This window comes from Centrocercus urophasianus, unplaced genomic scaffold (assembly GCF_019232065.1).
Source record: "Centrocercus urophasianus isolate 14NV4802_14NV808 unplaced genomic scaffold, USGS_Curo_1.0 seq_15, whole genome shotgun sequence".
Classification (NCBI taxonomy): Eukaryota; Metazoa; Chordata; class Aves; order Galliformes; family Phasianidae; genus Centrocercus; species Centrocercus urophasianus.
In genome coordinates, this window is record NW_024884697.1 from 40,792,240 (window position 1) to 40,809,802 (window position 17,563).

Here is a 17,563-nt window from a genome sequence, read left to right on the forward strand (position 1 = left end):
CCTGTAGACCCTGCATAGATGTAATACATGCAAATTAACTTTTATCTTAAGCTTTATGTCTAGGACAGTAAACTCATCCAAGTCAGTGTCATGCTATCTGATCAACTTTATTTATTTATTTATTTATTTATTCATTGCTATCTCTTTTTGTTCTTTTTTTATTTATTTATTTTTACAGAGAAGTCACATCATGCAATCCCACTTTTACTTGTAAAGAAGTATATACCAGCCACTATTTATTTATACAATAATCGAAGATAAACCTATAGCCTAAAATCATATAAAGAGAAATAGTAAGAGAGTGAGCTTACATTAACTAAACGATCCAAACTAGGGATTATTAAGGCTGTTTCTCCTCCCTTTACACTAGGATCCTTTTGCATTTCCTTCACAGCTTGCAATATTTCTTTCATTCCTTGTTCAAGTTGTTTATTCTCTTCCGATAATTCTTTTACTGCAATAAATATTGTTAATGTGTCTATAAGCACTATAACATGATTTATTTACTGAAACGTTTCATATAACCTTCATATTACATATACAGAAATCTAGCTCAGAAGATTTTTGCTGGAGAAATACCAAAAAAACAATAGAGAAAATCCTGTATGAGAAGACATCTGACTTTACTGAGCTTTTCAGTATTCCATGTTTCCTGAAACTTTCTAAAGCTTTTGGTAGCCTGTCTGATCAATTCTCACAGATTCAGAAACATAGCTATCTTGGAAATATTTGTGTGTAACAATGATGAATAGAGGGATTGCTTGAATTCTTGGTACAGACTGGTAAAACAGAACATTTAAATTCTTTGGGTATAATAAGGACTTTCAAATCACACAGTTTTCCTACCACTATTTGTCTCTCAAGTGAAATTCCAGAGTTTCTAGTATGGAAGAAGAAGTTTAGAAATATTAAATAAATACACAGATATACAGATATACAGATAGATACACGGAAAAACACAAAAAAATCTTGAGGAGATTCTCTGCATCTTGAAAATATGCCTGACTGTCCACAAAATTGAGAAGTGAACTGCAAAATGTGAAACAGTTTGAGTAGTGTCACCAAGTCTATTTTGAAAAGCCAAAACAAATCTTTAGAATTCAAACTCTCTAGGAAACATTAAGATCCTTGTACAGATAAATTAGCATTGTTTCTATTTCTGAGTCTGCACACAATTCAGATAGCACACGTGTACACAAGTAGAAACTGGATTTAATTTCCCAAAGATTTCTTGGAGAAGGAATGCATAATTAAGCAAGAAAAATGCACATTCACTTTAAATAAGATCTCTCACAGTCTTCAAGATTTTCCTAGGTCCAGTTCTTAAGAAGAAGAGAATCTTGTTCAATGCATTTCATATGAATAAACTATGTTTCTTGTATTACCACTGGTTTAATTTAAAATTAAAAATATACATGCGCATTATTAACAGACAATGCACACATATATAAATATAAACACAATTTTTTTGTTTTAAAATTGCATTAAGGACAATCCAAAGAAATTCTAATTTGACAAATGCTATTTATATTTGCAAACACTGTGCTAACATCTGGATCAATTCAGAAACCTAATTTCCGTAAAATGCTATCAAAATAATTGCATTAAAAAATTGTATGTACGTTGCAAATTCAATCATTGTGAAAGATACCAAACTAAACTGCATTTAAAAGAAACTGCAAAGGTGAATAAACAAACAAGTAACTGCAGGTATCTGATAACACTGTACTTTTAAGAATATATTGTTCCAACTTACATTTAGATTGAAATTTGACTATTACAGTCCTGTTCTTTTCCAAATCTCTCTCTCTATCTCTCAACTCATTTTCAAGATACTCATTCTAAAGAAACAAAAAAAGAATTAAAAACTGCAAATTAGGAATATTAGCAGTAAAATTCTAATTAAGACTCTGCAGTTACAAAATGCTAAGTGAGTATGAAACATTTGAAAATATTCTAATCCACTACATTCAACAGTGAAATTATACAGTATATGAACCAAAATGAAATGTTACATCATGGACAGCTATTAAAGAAATAGTCTGGCTATAATAAAACCATCAAGAAAAGCTACTTAAACTATAAATAAAATTTATATAAATATCCTTTCTCTGTTTTGTTTTTTAATTTTAAAAAACCTACAATCTACTACTACCTCCTCTGCTTGGCTTCTGTATTATTCAAGCTGTAATTCTGCATAACCACTTAGCACATTCTTAACCAATAAATTTCTGGACAGCTGGTCATTCTAAAAGAACAGGCCAAGAAGTGGCCTTAAACAAAAATCTTCGTTGCTAGTTTGGTCTGAATTAGAAGTTACACACTCCCTTGTTTCTGTAATTTTGATTATTTACTTCTGAGGCCTGCCACATTCTATGATATGCAGAAAATAAACGTGTATAGTCTGATATTGAGTCTGTTGATATTTCTCTCATCTCTATATTACCTAATATCCCTGATGTCAATGTAAACTGTAGTTCTGGTGATAGAAAAAGTTCTCTTATGCTAAGAGTTTCTGAATTACAACTGTCATTAATAACTTGCAACTTTGTCACATGTTTTGAATTTAAATGAAGCAAAGAAGTATTTTTAGCTTTTTTTTTCCCAAGTGATTTAAATTCCCAAGCATGCCAGAAGTTCTTCAAGGTAGATTTTCCACAGCCTCACTCTTTTCAGCTATATCTTTCACGTAGTTCAAAAAGCTAACTGATGCTATTCTATCTGCAAGCGTGTTTCTCATTTCCATGTTATATGTGTTGCTAGCCTATACTCACAGAAAATAAAAAATGTTAATTAGTATTCAAATAAAAGTTTTTAAAAAATAGTAATTTGGCATTTTATAAAAGTAGTTAGTCAAAGATTTTAGAAAATATTTAAACAGACGTTTACAATCTAACACTATTGTTCTATGAAACAGATACATAGTAAATGCTTATGAGCTTGCTTTATAAACCTACCTTTGCCTTTACTTCGGCAATATTATGGGTGTTCAAGAAATCAAATTCTCTCTTACTCATTTGCTTCTGTTCAATGAAGTTGTCTGTTATCTGCACATCACCAGCCTCCAGTGCTAATTGCAAATAAATGTACGAGAAATGAATGACTATGATTTTTTTATTTTTTTTTTTGGTCTTCAAACAAGTAAATATATTCCAGTTAGTAGATCAGAGTTCTATTTTTCTGTCTGCAGAGTAAGGAGCTGCAAACCTTTCCATTCAAACGGATTATATTTGCTTAGACAGCAAAGAGTAGAAATTTTTAAGATTTCTGAAATGTATTCATTATGAAGATGTACTGGAAATCATGGTGAGATAATCTATACATAAGAAGTGCAAACCAGTGACAGTGATGCATTACTAGTCAACAAGTCGAAAATCTATTGGGCTATAAGACCGCAGAAACATAAAACCGCTCCCGTCATCTTACAGATTCAGAGAAAAGTATTTTACCTTTTAATTTAATCTACACTATAAATTGAACAGAGCTGCATTATTTCTATAGACAATGTTCCCACAAGACAGTTTGTAACAAAAAATGTCCTACCTGTCGTGGCAACTTTTCTTCCTTTCTCCTGAGCCAATTTACGAACCTGCTTTTTCAGTTCAATTCTTTCCTCTTCTAGTCTTTCGATCTGCATATTATTAAAAATCAGTACTTCGTTCTGTTCACAGTATTATAATGCAGTAGTTACATAAAAATATTATTTATCACTTACCTCTTTCAAAAGAATCTGGTTTTCAGATCTATACTGCTGCTGTTTCAGTGTTTTGCTGTTTCTGAATTCATTTAAATCAATCATTGCCTTTGGCTCAAGACCTGAAACACAGTACACACATATAATGTGTAATCATTCATTAAGAAGGAACATTAATGTTAATGGTCATTAGTAGATAGCCCATTTAAATAATAATATAATCAGTCAGGGAGAATAAAAAAATAGTAAATTGATGGGTAAATATATACGTATTTCCACACATTATGCTCTGCGTAAAAATAACAGAAGAAATCACAATTTTGCTTCAATTGCTCAAAAAACTGCCATAAAATACCACCCAAAATTCTCTGTACTTACGTTTTGATATCCCCATAAAAAAATAAGCCTGCCCAATTTTTTCCTATTTTTCAATCTAGAATTACAATTTCAATATGTTTTGATTTCTAAATACTAAATTATGAAGCCAATAAATCATCTACAGTCAAGAAAGAATCAAAACTTAAAAGGCAATGCAAAAGTCTCCTCCTTTCTTCAGCCAAAGGAGTCTGTAACATAAATTTAGAAGGATACATTCATTCATTTTTTCCTAACTAAAGCTACTTGCAACTATTAGCAAAATCATGTAAGTATTTCGAAGTAATTACCTGGTATAGTAAAGAAAGTCCATGACATTCTTACACAATCAGTAATTGAAAATGTAATAAATACAACGTACCTAAGCGCTCTCTAAGCTCTTCATTTTCATCAAGAAAATCATTTATTTTAAGTTCAAGTTTATTGATTTCCTTAATTAACATTTCAATCTCGTGATCTCGTATTTTGATTTGCTTTTTTAAATCCTTTATTTCAGCAATAGCCTCTTCCAAACCATACACTCCCTGTAAAAATCCAAATGGGAATTATAAACAAAGCCTCCAACAGAGCTCAGAGAAAAAATTACAAATCTGTTTCATTGTTACAAAGTTAATGACCCTATTTGAAAATAAAACAAGAAGAAACTGCTGTGATTCAGAACTCATGCTAACAATCATAAGAGACCTGTGATAAGCAAAACAAGGACAATAGCCAAGTGATCACGTGAGTTCATCCTCTTGATGGCCTGATTCAGTGTCCACTAAAGTAAATGCTGACCATAGCATATGGCAAATTTCTAACTGCAGTGCCTATTTCTTTCATGCAAACATTTTCAGGAAAACATGCCACAGTACCTGTGATTCTTCATCACTGCATTAAAGGATAGCAAAACTTTCAATTTTGAAATTTTCAAATATCTTTGAAATTAATTCCTCAGGCATATAAATTTGACCAAAAGTGCTAATTGTCAAAGTAATTTTTGAGGAACCTGATTTTTATGTACATATATATATTACTTACATCAAATATTAACTACTTAACAAGAAAATGTTTTTCAGTTATTATCACTCTTCTACACTGTGATTACTACAGTATGCTGTCAAATAAAAGCAAATCCTACAAATCTGTCCTCTAATTACAGAGCCTGCACATTTCGAAACTGAATCCACTTATCATAGGATTCTTTGAAGATTCCATCTTGACTGTGATCAAAAACAGCCAGCACAGCTTCACCAAGGGCAGATCATGCCTGAACAATCTGGCTGTCTTCTATAATGGAGTGATGGTATCAGAGGACAAAGATCAAATGATGTCATCATTCTATGACCTAATAAAATTTCTAATAAAATTTTAATTTTATTAATTAAAATTAAAGTTCAATAGGTTTCACTCACAGTCAGCCTGTGTTCATATGTTAATACTGTCAATTTGAAAACGTTTTTATGTACAGTTAACAAACTGCATACAATTAATGAGCAGTAAGGTTATTATAAAAGGAAGAAAATAGCATTGGAAGACATTCATTTAATTTCTAATTTCAAACACAATCAATAAAACGCAAAGAGAAAATGATTTGCTAAAACTATGATGAAATATTCTGTCCAATTGAACCAACTGTTTACCAGTTCGTAGTCTTTCATTCGTTTCAGAGCCTCAACAAGTTCTTTGTCCTTTTCTTTAGCATCTGCTTCTGCTAGTTCTGCTGATTTCTCAGCCTCCTTAGTTCTCTCTTCTAGCAGTTTTAATTTTTCTTGCATTTCTCCTAGGCGATTCTGCTGAGCAAGAGTTGAGAGACCTGGAAAGAAAAACAATTACCTGGTGACAATTCAGTTAGAAATTCTACCTAAGAAATACTTCAGATAATGTTATAAAGGAGATCTTCATTACCCGTTCTTTTAAGCAAGTAAAGCTACATATTAGAGCATTTTTTTTTCCAATCGTTCCTTAAAACAGCCCTTATAAGAAGTATGCATATAAGAGACATCAGAATTTATTTTGAATTGTATGTAATTAATCACTTGCAGGTCTTTACAGAGGTGAGTTCTTGTATATTGCACTCTAACCTATAAAGACTAAAAGGTTTAATTTTATAAAGATTATAAAATAAAAATATTTTATTAAAGATAAATAAAATAAAAATATTATTTATTTTTTGATGTTACCTCCAAAACCCACTGAAGTTCTGTGAAGAAATTTAAACCATACTTGCATGTATGATAAATGGAAATGAACAAAAAAAAGAAGACATAAATTTTACTTAAATATTTCAATTTTTTTTTATATATTTCTGAAGAATACACCTCCCCTAAGAAGACAGTCTGAGAGAGCTGGGGCTGTTCAGCCTGGAGAAGAGAAGGCTCCAAAGACACCTGATAGCTGCCTTTCATTACCTACAGGTAATGTAGAAAGAAGAAAACAGACAGGAGTCTGTTGTGATAGACAAGGGGAAATGGTTTCAAACTGAATAAGGGAAGATTCAGAGTGGATATAAGGAAAAGGATTTTTCACAATAAGGGTGGTAAGGCACTGGGATGAACTGCCCAAAGAGATGGTGAATGCCCCATTCCTGAAGACATTCAAGGGCAGGATGGATGAGGTTCTGAGCAATCTGATCTAGCTGTAGCTGTCCCTGCTCACTGCAGGTGAATTGGACCAGATACCATTAAAGGACCCTTCTGACTCAAGAAATTCCATGATTGTATAATTTTAATTTAATTTGTTGGTATGTTTCTTCTGTGGTGCTTTGATTAGCAAAGCCATACTTTTAACATGTTAAAATCTTCAGTGTTAGAGACCATAAGGAAAGTAGAATGAGTGCAGAGACTTTTAAAACTTTCTCCCAGAGTAAGTGATCTATCTATAGCTGTCTTTGTTCACTGCATGGGAATTGTAAAGACGACTTCTAAACGTCCCTTTGAACTGAAATGATTCTATGATTCTATAACATTTATTCCTTCTTAATTTCCTTTTAATATATCTTAAAATAACATGCTCAGCTTACCTTTATCTTTTTGGAGATCATTTTTTAATTCTTCAATAAGAAATGCATTTTGTTCCATTTCTTTGGTATACTGTTCGACTTGCTCTGTAAGCAGTCTTATCTGAGCATCTCGCTCTTGCACACCCTACAAAAAAAAACACACACAAAAAAATTGAAGAAGTTCTTTACTGGCCATCTTACTCTTGCACACTCAAAAAAAAAAAAAAAAAAAAAAAAAAGAGAAGCTCTATTAAATAAATTCGTCTTTACTGACACAGAAACTACTTGTACAGAACATCACATTTCTTCAAAAGTACATGATAAATGAAAAGCAACTATGACAAAAAAAAAAAATTACACAACAAGCATATATACTATACTTACAGCATAGAGTTCAGATATTAGCTAGAAGCAGCATATTTAAAGGCAAAGCAAGGAGAACAAAAGAAAGAGTGAAAGTAAAGCATTTGAATAACACAAACACACAGAGGCACTATTTTATCAATTTTACACAGAACAGCTCTCTAAGAGTTAAGAAGCCGGTGCACGATAAAAAGTTTTAGACCAAACAGATTTCTTACTACCTCCTCATTAACGGGTGGTAGGAACTGAGAGTTATATATTCAAGATTGGGAAGACTAACAATCCATCATACGTAACACCTAATTTGAAGGCTAACTTTCAACCAATCATTGACAACTTTTAATACTTCAAACCAAATCTTGCTTAACATGCATACGTATATACATCGGTAGACATGGATTGTAAAACTGTCCATTACCATTATTTCTATGCTTTTACACGAACTTCAGAAATATCACAGAAACCTCAGTTTTATTTCTGGTGTCATTAAAGCAAAAAAGAAAAGGAAAAAAAAAACCAACAAAGAGACTTGGAAAAAAAATTACAGAAAATAATTATATAATATAAAAATTTCAAGAGTTGCTTACCTTACTTAACACCAAATTTATGAAAAACAAAATTTCAAGGTTTCTTAGAGGAAAAATATATCACATGTTAAGAAACTAAACATAACCCTTTAAAATGTGCATATACACTGAACTACAACAAGCTTACTCCATTTTGAGTTACAACACAATGTATTAAGTTTAGTTTTTAAATACTGTCTTTAAAATACGTTTATTCCCACAAGCTGTTCAAAATAGCATAGTGACTGTTGTCCAAAAATCAAATTCTACAGCCATCTGATCAGTTAGAAATAGACTGTTTGACTGCATATCAAAGATTTCTTCAGCTGCTTTCACCTGATTATCAGAGGATGAGTTTTAGAGGTTGAGAAGATGATGTTTTTTTAATTTTCTACTGAGAAGCTATCAGTTCCCAGTCCTGTAAGACTGCATAATTATACCTCATCAAACTATTCAGTCTACAAAGGCCCATAACATACATTCCAGAATTCCTAATTGGAAGTGAGATTATTTTGAATGTTTTAAAGTTTGTCAAGAACACTGAGAAATCCAAAATCATAATGAATTATCTAATTTTAGATTAATAAAAGAGATACTTAAATTCAGCTAGCTTTCACAAGCTGAACCACAGACTTTAACAACAAGGCACCAGAGAAAAACAACAGGAACAGAGAAGATAAAATCCCTAGGGAAGGTTTCTTCCTTGACAGATTTAGAAGATAAACTCAACTACAATTTATCAACACTAAATTCTGGATGCTCAGATGTTAAAACAATCTTTCTGCGAATAGTTAGAAAAGATAAATATTAAAGTAATAGAACTGACTATCAAAAGCCCAATCCATACAGAAAAAGACAATTCCTTTGTGCAGATTAAGCTAATTTTGTGGTGGAATAAATCAATCTGCCTCATAATTCTCAAACATGAATAGCACAATATTCTGGTACTTGCAAACTATGAAAGACTAAACTATTTGGTCAGTAGTTTACCTATTGAATGGTCGCACGTATCTGAACCTTTCTTTTTTTTTGGCTCAAGAAAAAAGCTTTCTGAGGCATTTTTTCTGATAAGACTGACTTATCTAGGAGGTGAGCGGTGGGTGTTGCTGTGTGGCAATCAACATCATCTCTTTGTGGACAATTTTACACTTGAAAGATCAGGAGAGTTTACTGGAGGAAGACCTGGCTTGTAAGCAAGTAACTCCTGGTACAGGAGATTGGGGAATGATAACATTGTATCCTGTGAAAACATGATACATGCGGGAGCCTCCCTGGTCTCTTATCAGCTGATTTAAGTTTGCAAGGCCTGGAACAAAAGAGTTCCTGCTGAGATCCCAAAGCCAGAAGCCTTCACCCCAAGAAGAACTGACTCGACCACAATGGACTTACAAATAAGTTTGTACCTTCAATGTTAGCAGTCTTCATCAACACAACCCCTAACAACCCATCACTACTGAAAATCAACGTCTGAACTACGAGCAACTCGGGAATCCTGATGGTGACTCTCTGTCTTGCTTTCTACGAAGACTCCTTGCTTTTATTTCCTATCTCTTTTCAGTCATCTATCTTCCCTTCCCCATCTCCTTAAGAAACTAGGATTTGTAATAAACTGGTCAGGCTAACATTTGACCTGTTGTGTCATAATCTTGCCATTGGGTACACATATATTACTCCCTTCTATAATTGGAGGAAGACAGCATGCAATTTATCACATAGACTATACCTGCTGAAGGGCCAGTATACTGTTTCTGTTTACATCAAGTCGGGCCATTTTCATTTCCTCTTTCATGTTAAATAACATTTGTTGATATTCTATGAGTTCATTGTCTTTCGAAGCCAAGATTTTCTGAAAAGGTAAATAAAATACCATCAGAATGCTTGAAGTAATCCTTAAAATAATAAAAAAGGGTATTAAAAGTACCTTCCATTCTTCAACTTTTGCATTTATAGCTGCCATGAGAGGATCATCTTCCTCATTCTTTGCTTTCAGCTGGTCTGAAAGCTCCTGAACCTAAAAATGTAATTTGGATCAATTTGTCATTAAAAAAAAAATGCTTTACTTAAAAAACACATATGTACAAATACACAACACCAAACACATACAACTCAGTGGAACAGCATTAAAGAAGAAAGTGGCTCTAAGAACACGGTTTGACTAAAACTGTATGAAAGTATTTTGCAATCTGCAATCAAGTTTAAATATTTGCATCACGTTTAAAGATCATATTATTTCCAGAAAGTGTTATTTCAGCAGAGCACATGTTTTTAACTGGATATACTGAATGTTTTTTAAATTAAGCTAAAATGTGACAGTGCAATATAAAACAAATTCAGTAATATAAACGTTAGTTCTTACTTGAAATTTGTACTGTTCATTCTCCTTTCTTAACTGATCCATAACAATATCAGATTGTTGCACAATTAGTTTCATTTTATTATATTCATCAGTCATCTTCTCCATTTCTTGTACTGATTCCTCAAGATTCTTCCTCATTTCTTGGTTCTGAATGTCTAATTTCTCATTAGTTTCAGTCAAATTCTGCAAAATTTAAGAATCCGCTGCTTTTAAGAAGTGCGCGTCTTAGATACCTGAATAATCAGAAACTGAAAGCTACCTTAAATACAATACTTTAAAGTATAAATTACCCCACAATAGAGTATTTCACTTCTGGTTCCTCAAATTCAACAAATCCTATGGGCTAAGCACTAAACATCTCTCAGTGTCAGTAACTTCATTAAACTTCCTTTCTTCAAACATTTACAGATAGAAAATGTATATACATCACAGAACCCAACTGCATTAAAAATTCCCTTAATCCATGCGATTTGGCCTGTTATTTGGCATAGCTTTTGTGAAAAACACATTGTCAGTAACAGTCTAATAAATACTCAACAGCATCCATTTTACCTGAATTTCATCCAAATACTGGACAAGCTCAAAGTTCTTTTTGGACAACTGAGATCTGTAATCAGAATCATCTCCTCTTCGTGATAGGACTGTTTCTTTATGGGAATCTATTTGCCTCTGATAGTCAACTACGTCCTGACGCAATTGTTCATTCTGCAGAGAAAGCAATCCAAAAATGAATCTATCTTGAAGGGCTGAAAACAAAGTTGTTTTTCTAGCAAGCTAACACAAAGGGCTAAGACAGTCAAATCCATCTAAATTTCTACAGTTTGCTTTTGAAAATTTAAATGCCTCACCTTTCTCTTTATTTGTTTTTTCTTCTGATTAAAAAGAAGAGAACAAGAGCAAGAGAACAAAGCGTGAAAAATATTAGAAAGCACCTTTGCTTTATACAGACTAAGTAGGAATCAACATAAAAGTAAAACAAAGTAGAATTCTCTATATACCCATGCATGTGTATATGTACATACACACATAGATAAAAAGGCCTAAGGAATGATTTTCAAGCTTGTACCAGAACATTAATTTTACATTAATTTTACCTATTGGAAGATTACAGATTTTAAAGGTATAAAAACAACTACAAAATTGTCTTAAAAGAATGATTCAAGAAGAAATTTAGTAGTAGTGAATGTTAACTCTTATTTTTCTGTAAACTACTGACTTTAAAAAAACAAATAAACAAACAAACAAAAAACTACTTAGCAAAAGCAGCAAGCATACACTGAATCCTCACTGCTATCCATCTAAGACTTTTGTCAATAGCATTTAAGAAAAATACTAGAAAACACTAAAAACTCAAATAACCAAAGTCCAAATAAAATTAATTTTAGGACTGCAAATTCAAGCATAGATCCTGATCTCAAGTAGATCTATGATAAATATGTAAAAACTGATTAAAATCTTTTAACCTCTTCATATCAGAATCTAGAAAATGCTCTAGAATGTAATTAAATACCATATCATGTAAAAAAATTATATAGAAAACTAAAAATGTAAAACCTAATTAGCAGTCATTCTTTACTAACCTCTCTCCTTAATTTGATGTTCTCGTTTTCTGCGTCTTCATTTCGAAGAGCAAGCTAGAATAAGATAATAAAACCTTTATTGTGTATACAATTACATATATATATACATACAAATATATAAAGCTAACATCACAGATTATGAAAGCAAAATCCAGAAACAAAGCAGTGAGTCTGTTCCATCACTGGTTTTTATTCCAGAAGCTCTTTTCAGAATGTCAAACTTTTAAACATTGTTTCTCAACTGCTCTAGAGATACCAAACTGAAGCCCTTCTTACCTGTTCATTCACTTTCTTCTCTTTTTCCAGTTCCTTCTCTATGTCTATTAATTGTCTCTCCTTCTGTTCTACTTGTTTCTCCAGTCGGCGGATCTCATCACGCAAAAAACGGGTATCACGACCACCAGCTGAACTCTGTGCCATCTTGAGAATATAGAAGTGACATAACAAACTGTTCCTCAAAATAGAAATGCATTGAAAAAGAAAAAAAAAGGATGCTACAGCTAATATTCAGGAAACGCAACAGAAAGGCCTCACTAGCTTCTTTCAACAACAACAAAATAAAATAAAATAAATGGGGCTTACCAAAATACATTTCATTGTATATACAGTTATTTGCAAAAATAAGGCTGGTGAATACTCAAAACCCAATTAAAAAAGCGTTAACTAAAATTCAAGGCTGTTATATCTCTTTAACTGGTTAAAATTGTAGTGTTTAAAAACAAAACAAAAGACATTATAAACTGCCCCCCCGCCCACCAGCATTCTATAAACTAAAACCATTTTAAAATGTTTAAAATTACCTGTAATTCACTTTCCAACTTCATAATCTTTGTTTTAAATAGATTTTCTGTTAAAATAGAACAGATACAGTGAATTACTCATGAGTGTACACCAAGCAACAATGATGAACTCAAGCCCTTAAATATCTGGCATTACTGAAGCAATTGACTACAGATAATTTCCTAAATTTAAAGAAACAACAAACAAACAAACCTAACAAATAAATTTAACAAACCCTCTATGAAGAGCATAATAAGATTTGCTTACCACATTTGGCTTGCTCTTCCCCAGCTTTTTCAACTTCTTCCAGCGCCAGCTCTACTTCTTGAGCTTTCATCTGAAAAAACAATCACAGTAAGCAAAGGAAGAGGATTTACTACTAATGCAAACTAAGAGGGTGTCCCACAGATCTCAAGTTTAGGATTATGAAAACATTTGCAAAATAACATCATATTGTTCTTCCAAAAAAAAAAAAAAAGAAACCTATTTTTTTCCCTTTTCTATTTTTTTCAATTTAGAACTTCAGATTGTTGAAATATTTTCTTTAGCGATTTATTACAACGAAGCTGTCCAAACATTCAAAAGCACACAGCTGAAAATAAGAAATGGGGAAAAAACTTCTCTAAAAACAACGTGCTGAGCTGTGCAGGTCTTATTTCTTGTTTTCAGTTTGTTTATGAATGTGACACTGTGACAGACTTATAGGATCAGTTTTAGGGTAGTTTCTTCCATTCACATAGACACTTTTGAAGCTACTCCAAAATATCAACCCACCACAGCAACTTTGCTTGAAGTTAAAACCATCATTAATAACTCACTACATGTAATTCATTTCTGAGATATTTGTTTGCATTTTCTGCATTTAAAACTAAGATTCCCTAACCACATAACAATGCTTGTCCTATTCACTTCACTTCCCTCTGATGAAATGATCTCAGGAGTAAGCAGCATGTTCAATGCACGAGAAAAAAGAAGAAGAAAAAAAAAGAGTAATCATTCATAAATTTTAAAAAGCAAATGCATCTAGAAAATTGGAGAAAGTGAGAATTACAAATACAAACCTTCATGAGTGACTGAGTAATTTTAAATAGATGCATCAATTGTTCAGGAGTTTCATTTTTCAAGTCTTTCCCATCAACCTGAAGAGACAATAGTGTTTTTATACAGTATCACTGAAATTCACAAAATAAATAATTTATGCATGAGAAAGAGCAAAAACAGGTTAGGGAAGAACACACAGCAATAGTTGTACTGCACGTTCCACTTTCCCCTTGAGTACCTTGGACAGAGTCTCAAACAATGTGTCTGCTACTTCTTCTTGACGAGGCAGAGCATCTGGATCTACTCTCATAAGCTTCTTCCAATCTAGAATGGGTGCCATATTGATTTTATATTATATTTCCTGAAACAAAAGATAGAAGTAACAATTGTCAGACATCGTTGCTGCCAATCAATCAAACAATTTAAAGGAGGCTGGGCAGTGAAGCAAAAAATTATTTTAATAACTGTATGGGTTTTCTAGTACTAATTAATTTTCTGTTCATATTTCAGCATATTGTAAACAAGATGACAGTAAAACTATTTCTTTGCACAAAATACTTACACACATTTGTTCATACACAATCAAAGAATTTAAAATTCAAACGTTGAATATCTGGACACAAGAGAAGCTTCAATTTCCCCTTCCAAATTTCCTTTGGTTCTTCTTAAATTCTACTGCCCTTTGAAATAACCCTTGTAAGATAAAACCTCCATAAAATCACAAAATCCCTATCTATTATATTTAAACAATGAACGCTTTCACTTGATGCTATGTATTCACTTCTTTGTAGTCATCTGTAGGATACTAAACTCTTGTATTAAGCATCCTTTCCTGTTGACTAGAATAACTGAATTCATAAAGGACAGCAGGCCATCCAGTAACTGACAAAAACCTTATGTAAATTAATGCTAATCTTTGTTCTAAAGCTTACTTGCTGGTTGCTGTGGGTCACAATGACTTCTCATACACCCAGAAGACAATACAGTACCTGAAAAAGAAAGAATTGATTGAAAACTCTGGATTATTATGTTTTTTGCTGAGAGTGGTGAGGTGCTAGAACAAGCTGCCAAGAGTGGTTGTGGATGTTTCATCCCTGGAGGGGTTAAAGGTCAGGTTGGATGGGGCCCTGGGGAATCTGATCAAGTACCTGATCTAGCGGTTTGCAACCTTGCCTGTGGCAAGGGGGTTGGAACTTGATGATCCTTGAGGCCATTCTATATTCTATGATCCATAATGTTTTCTGGAGCTATCTATGGCCTATATTGTCAATACTTACAAAATTAGATTCTACTAAATTTTTAAAAAACGTCATTAGATCTTATATATATCACACTACATTATTGAAACAACATAAATGGTTAAGAAAATTAAGAAAGAAATAAAAATAAGCTGGATATTTAATTCAGTATTATCTGATAAACTAATGATATAATGGGGATACATATTATCTGGGAAAAAAAAATCAAGTTCAGTAAATATACGTAACAAAGATTTATTATAAAGCATATTTCAAGATCACTTCCCTCATTCAACAGTCATCATTTAAAGACTCAAAAACTAAAATTTCCTTCCTGAATGAAAGGCGGAACAGGTATTACATTCCCATTGCCTGAGCGATCTGAAAGAACAGTTCTAAATCTTTGAAATCCAGCCTTATTCCTAACAGAGGACTAAAATCACCATTTTGTCATCTTCTTTAAATATGTGAAGTCCTTCAGAGCATTGGGCAGGTCTTCAACATTTGTTAAATATTTAAGGGAATGAGCACTCTATACAGTCCTGGTATACTCTATACAGATCTGGTAATGATGAAATATCTACTTCTTTTGCTTTTCTGCTTCCTTATAAATGACAATGGAAAACACAAGAAAATCACAAGCAGGCACGTAAGTGATTTTGGCATTCTCACCACTTCAGTTAATCTGATGCTACTTGATTTCAAGATCCTCGTGTTTTTTTTAACATTTTAAATTTTTTATTAAAAAATTCCATGTATAAAACATGGATGTAAAATGACTGTTAATCAGAACTATTCTGAGAGAAAATTCACAACTTTACTACTTTCCTACCTTCCTTCATTTCTCTTTTTCTCTTCCTGACTTATAGAATAACTTCTTTAAGAAAGTTTCACGCCTGTATCTATGGGGAGAGAGAGATGTATATAAATAAAATAGTCTTTATTACTGGGACATCACCTCTGCTAAGCCATAGGCAGCACAAACTAAGTATACAGTATGTTCTATTGTAGATATGTATTTAAAGTACAATAAAAGCTATATTTCTTCTTCATAAAATGTAGCTGATCTCTTCCCCTCAGCAGAATACATGCTTTTACTTGGCAGGTGATCCATGTAGTGATACAGATTTCATCACAGTGAAATCAAGCACCACGACCAACAGCAGTTCCTCTTCCATAAAGATGCGACTAATGGCTAACCGAATCATATATATGTACTCGAGTGCCACTAAATACCAGGAAATAGCACAGGCACGTGGGAGATGTGCTTTGCTGCACTATCCCTACAGAACACTATGTGTGAATTACAAAACCACAACTAAAATAGGATCTTGCACAGGGCTCCTTTTTCGTTCCGATTGATACACCCTGGTCCTGACATGGACATGACCGCAATCTTTCCAGGATGCTGCTGTAAGACAGCTCTGCCTCCATTTCACCACTGTTAAATTAGCAAATCGCCTTATTTCGCATCCACCTTCGTAAGGGGGCACAGCTGAAGCCTCAGCTGCACAGAGGCAGCGGTGTGCGGTGTAACCATCCGAGGGCACCGCTCGGACGCTCCCGCCTGGCACCAGAGGTCCCCGCCCGCGTTGCGGCTCCCCCAGCCGCCCCCTGCGAGGACCGCTCTCCTCAGAGCAGCTCCGTCGCCGCTCGCCGCCCCCGACCTCACCGCTCCTCCGGAACGGTGATGGCGGCAGAGGCCGCTGCTAGGCGACGCCATCAAACTCTCCCGCCGGTTCCGTTCTGAGGAAGCCGGGTAGGCGTAGGGGAGGAGAAAACCGACGCTTCCGCAGTACTACGAACCGCGCAAGGTGCAGCGGATTTTCACGGGCACAGACCCACAGAGCAGGGAGCGGCGCAGGGAGCGGTGCAGATGACGGCCGCTCACCGCAGGCGCGGGTTAGAGCCGCCGCCCCGCACTCCGGCGGCGGACTGCAAATCCCAGCATGCCGTGCGGCCCTCCAGGACCACAGCTCCCGGCGTGCCTTGGCGCCCGTGGCCTCGAGCGGGGCGTTCTCCCGGCAGCCTCCGCCGGCAGGAGGGGCGATAGCGCTCAGGGGAGGGTCTGCGCATGCGTAGTGAGGTGGAGGCGCCGGCGCGAGCTCTGGGCAGCGACGAGAGCGCTCCCGCGGCGGGCTCAGGTAGGGCGGGCTGCGGTGGCGGCGAGTCGTAGGCCGGCACTCCGCTGACGGAATCTGGGGGCCGGGCTCGGCGGAGCCGCTATCGCGGCCGTGTTCCGCGGGGATGAGTTGTTTCTGTTGCTGAGGTGCGGCCTCGGTATTGGCTGCGCTTCCATGCCCCTGTTCGGCCCGCTTCCTTCCTCACAGCCCCCTCCCTGCCTCACCCTCCCGTCGCCCCCCGCTGCCCCAACCCGGCCCCGTGCCCTTGCGCTGCGGGCTGCGCGCTCCTTATCAGGAGTCCTCCTGGCTGCGCCTGCGGTACTGCCGGCATGTGTAATGCGCTTACCTGTACGTCCTGTGTGTGTAAGTATCGGTAGTCGGCCCCAAGGGGCGGTTTTCAGGGCGGCACGGGAAGGGTTCGCATCTGTCCTGCCCGCATCGGTCGGGTGCTGCTGGCAAGCGAGGAA

The 17,563-nt window shown here is 35.1% G+C and overlaps 1 protein-coding gene and 1 long non-coding RNA gene across 8 annotated transcripts in view; one reads left to right on the forward strand and one right to left on the reverse strand.

Moving 5' to 3' along the window:
- The window catches only part of LOC122159109, a 39,762-nt gene extending 27,277 nt beyond the window's left edge, over positions 1-12,485 (forward strand). For 2 of the 3 annotated variants that reach the window (XR_006168384.1, XR_006168386.1), the window contains one exon: positions 5,836-6,100. This is a non-coding gene — a long non-coding RNA (uncharacterized LOC122159109). Of the gene's footprint in view, positions 1-5,835; positions 6,101-6,362; positions 6,466-12,274 lie in introns of those variants that run through there. The other variant, XR_006168385.1, reaches the window with a different exon arrangement.
- Positions 1-16,837, reverse strand: part of CEP290 (centrosomal protein 290) — a 51,976-nt gene extending 35,139 nt beyond the window's left edge. For 2 of the 5 annotated variants that reach the window (XM_042816305.1, XM_042816310.1), the window contains exons 1-20: positions 16,646-16,731; positions 14,668-14,724; positions 13,974-14,096; positions 13,756-13,833; positions 12,962-13,031; positions 12,715-12,761; positions 12,191-12,334; positions 11,915-11,968; positions 10,887-11,039; positions 10,335-10,517; positions 9,900-9,989; positions 9,702-9,824; positions 7,071-7,194; positions 5,692-5,864; positions 4,431-4,593; positions 3,716-3,816; positions 3,544-3,631; positions 2,958-3,070; positions 1,757-1,841; positions 312-454 (exon numbers count right to left, since the gene is read on the reverse strand). In XM_042816305.1, coding sequence (XP_042672239.1) covers positions 312-454; positions 1,757-1,841; positions 2,958-3,070; positions 3,544-3,631; positions 3,716-3,816; positions 4,431-4,593; positions 5,692-5,864; positions 7,071-7,194; positions 9,702-9,824; positions 9,900-9,989; positions 10,335-10,517; positions 10,887-11,039; positions 11,915-11,968; positions 12,191-12,334; positions 12,715-12,761; positions 12,962-13,031; positions 13,756-13,833; positions 13,974-14,075 — 2,034 coding nt within the window. In that variant the 5' untranslated portion in view covers positions 14,076-14,096; positions 14,668-14,724; positions 16,646-16,731. Of the gene's footprint in view, positions 1-311; positions 455-1,756; positions 1,842-2,957; positions 3,071-3,543; positions 3,632-3,715; positions 3,817-4,430; positions 4,594-5,691; positions 5,865-7,070; positions 7,195-9,701; positions 9,825-9,899; positions 9,990-10,334; positions 10,518-10,886; positions 11,040-11,914; positions 11,969-12,190; positions 12,335-12,714; positions 12,762-12,961; positions 13,032-13,755; positions 13,834-13,973; positions 14,097-14,667; positions 14,725-15,805; positions 15,876-16,450; positions 16,468-16,645; positions 16,732-16,779 lie in introns of those variants that run through there. The other 3 variants (XM_042816306.1, XM_042816307.1, XM_042816309.1) reach the window with 3 other exon arrangements.
- Positions 16,838-17,563: the final 726 nt, after the last annotated feature.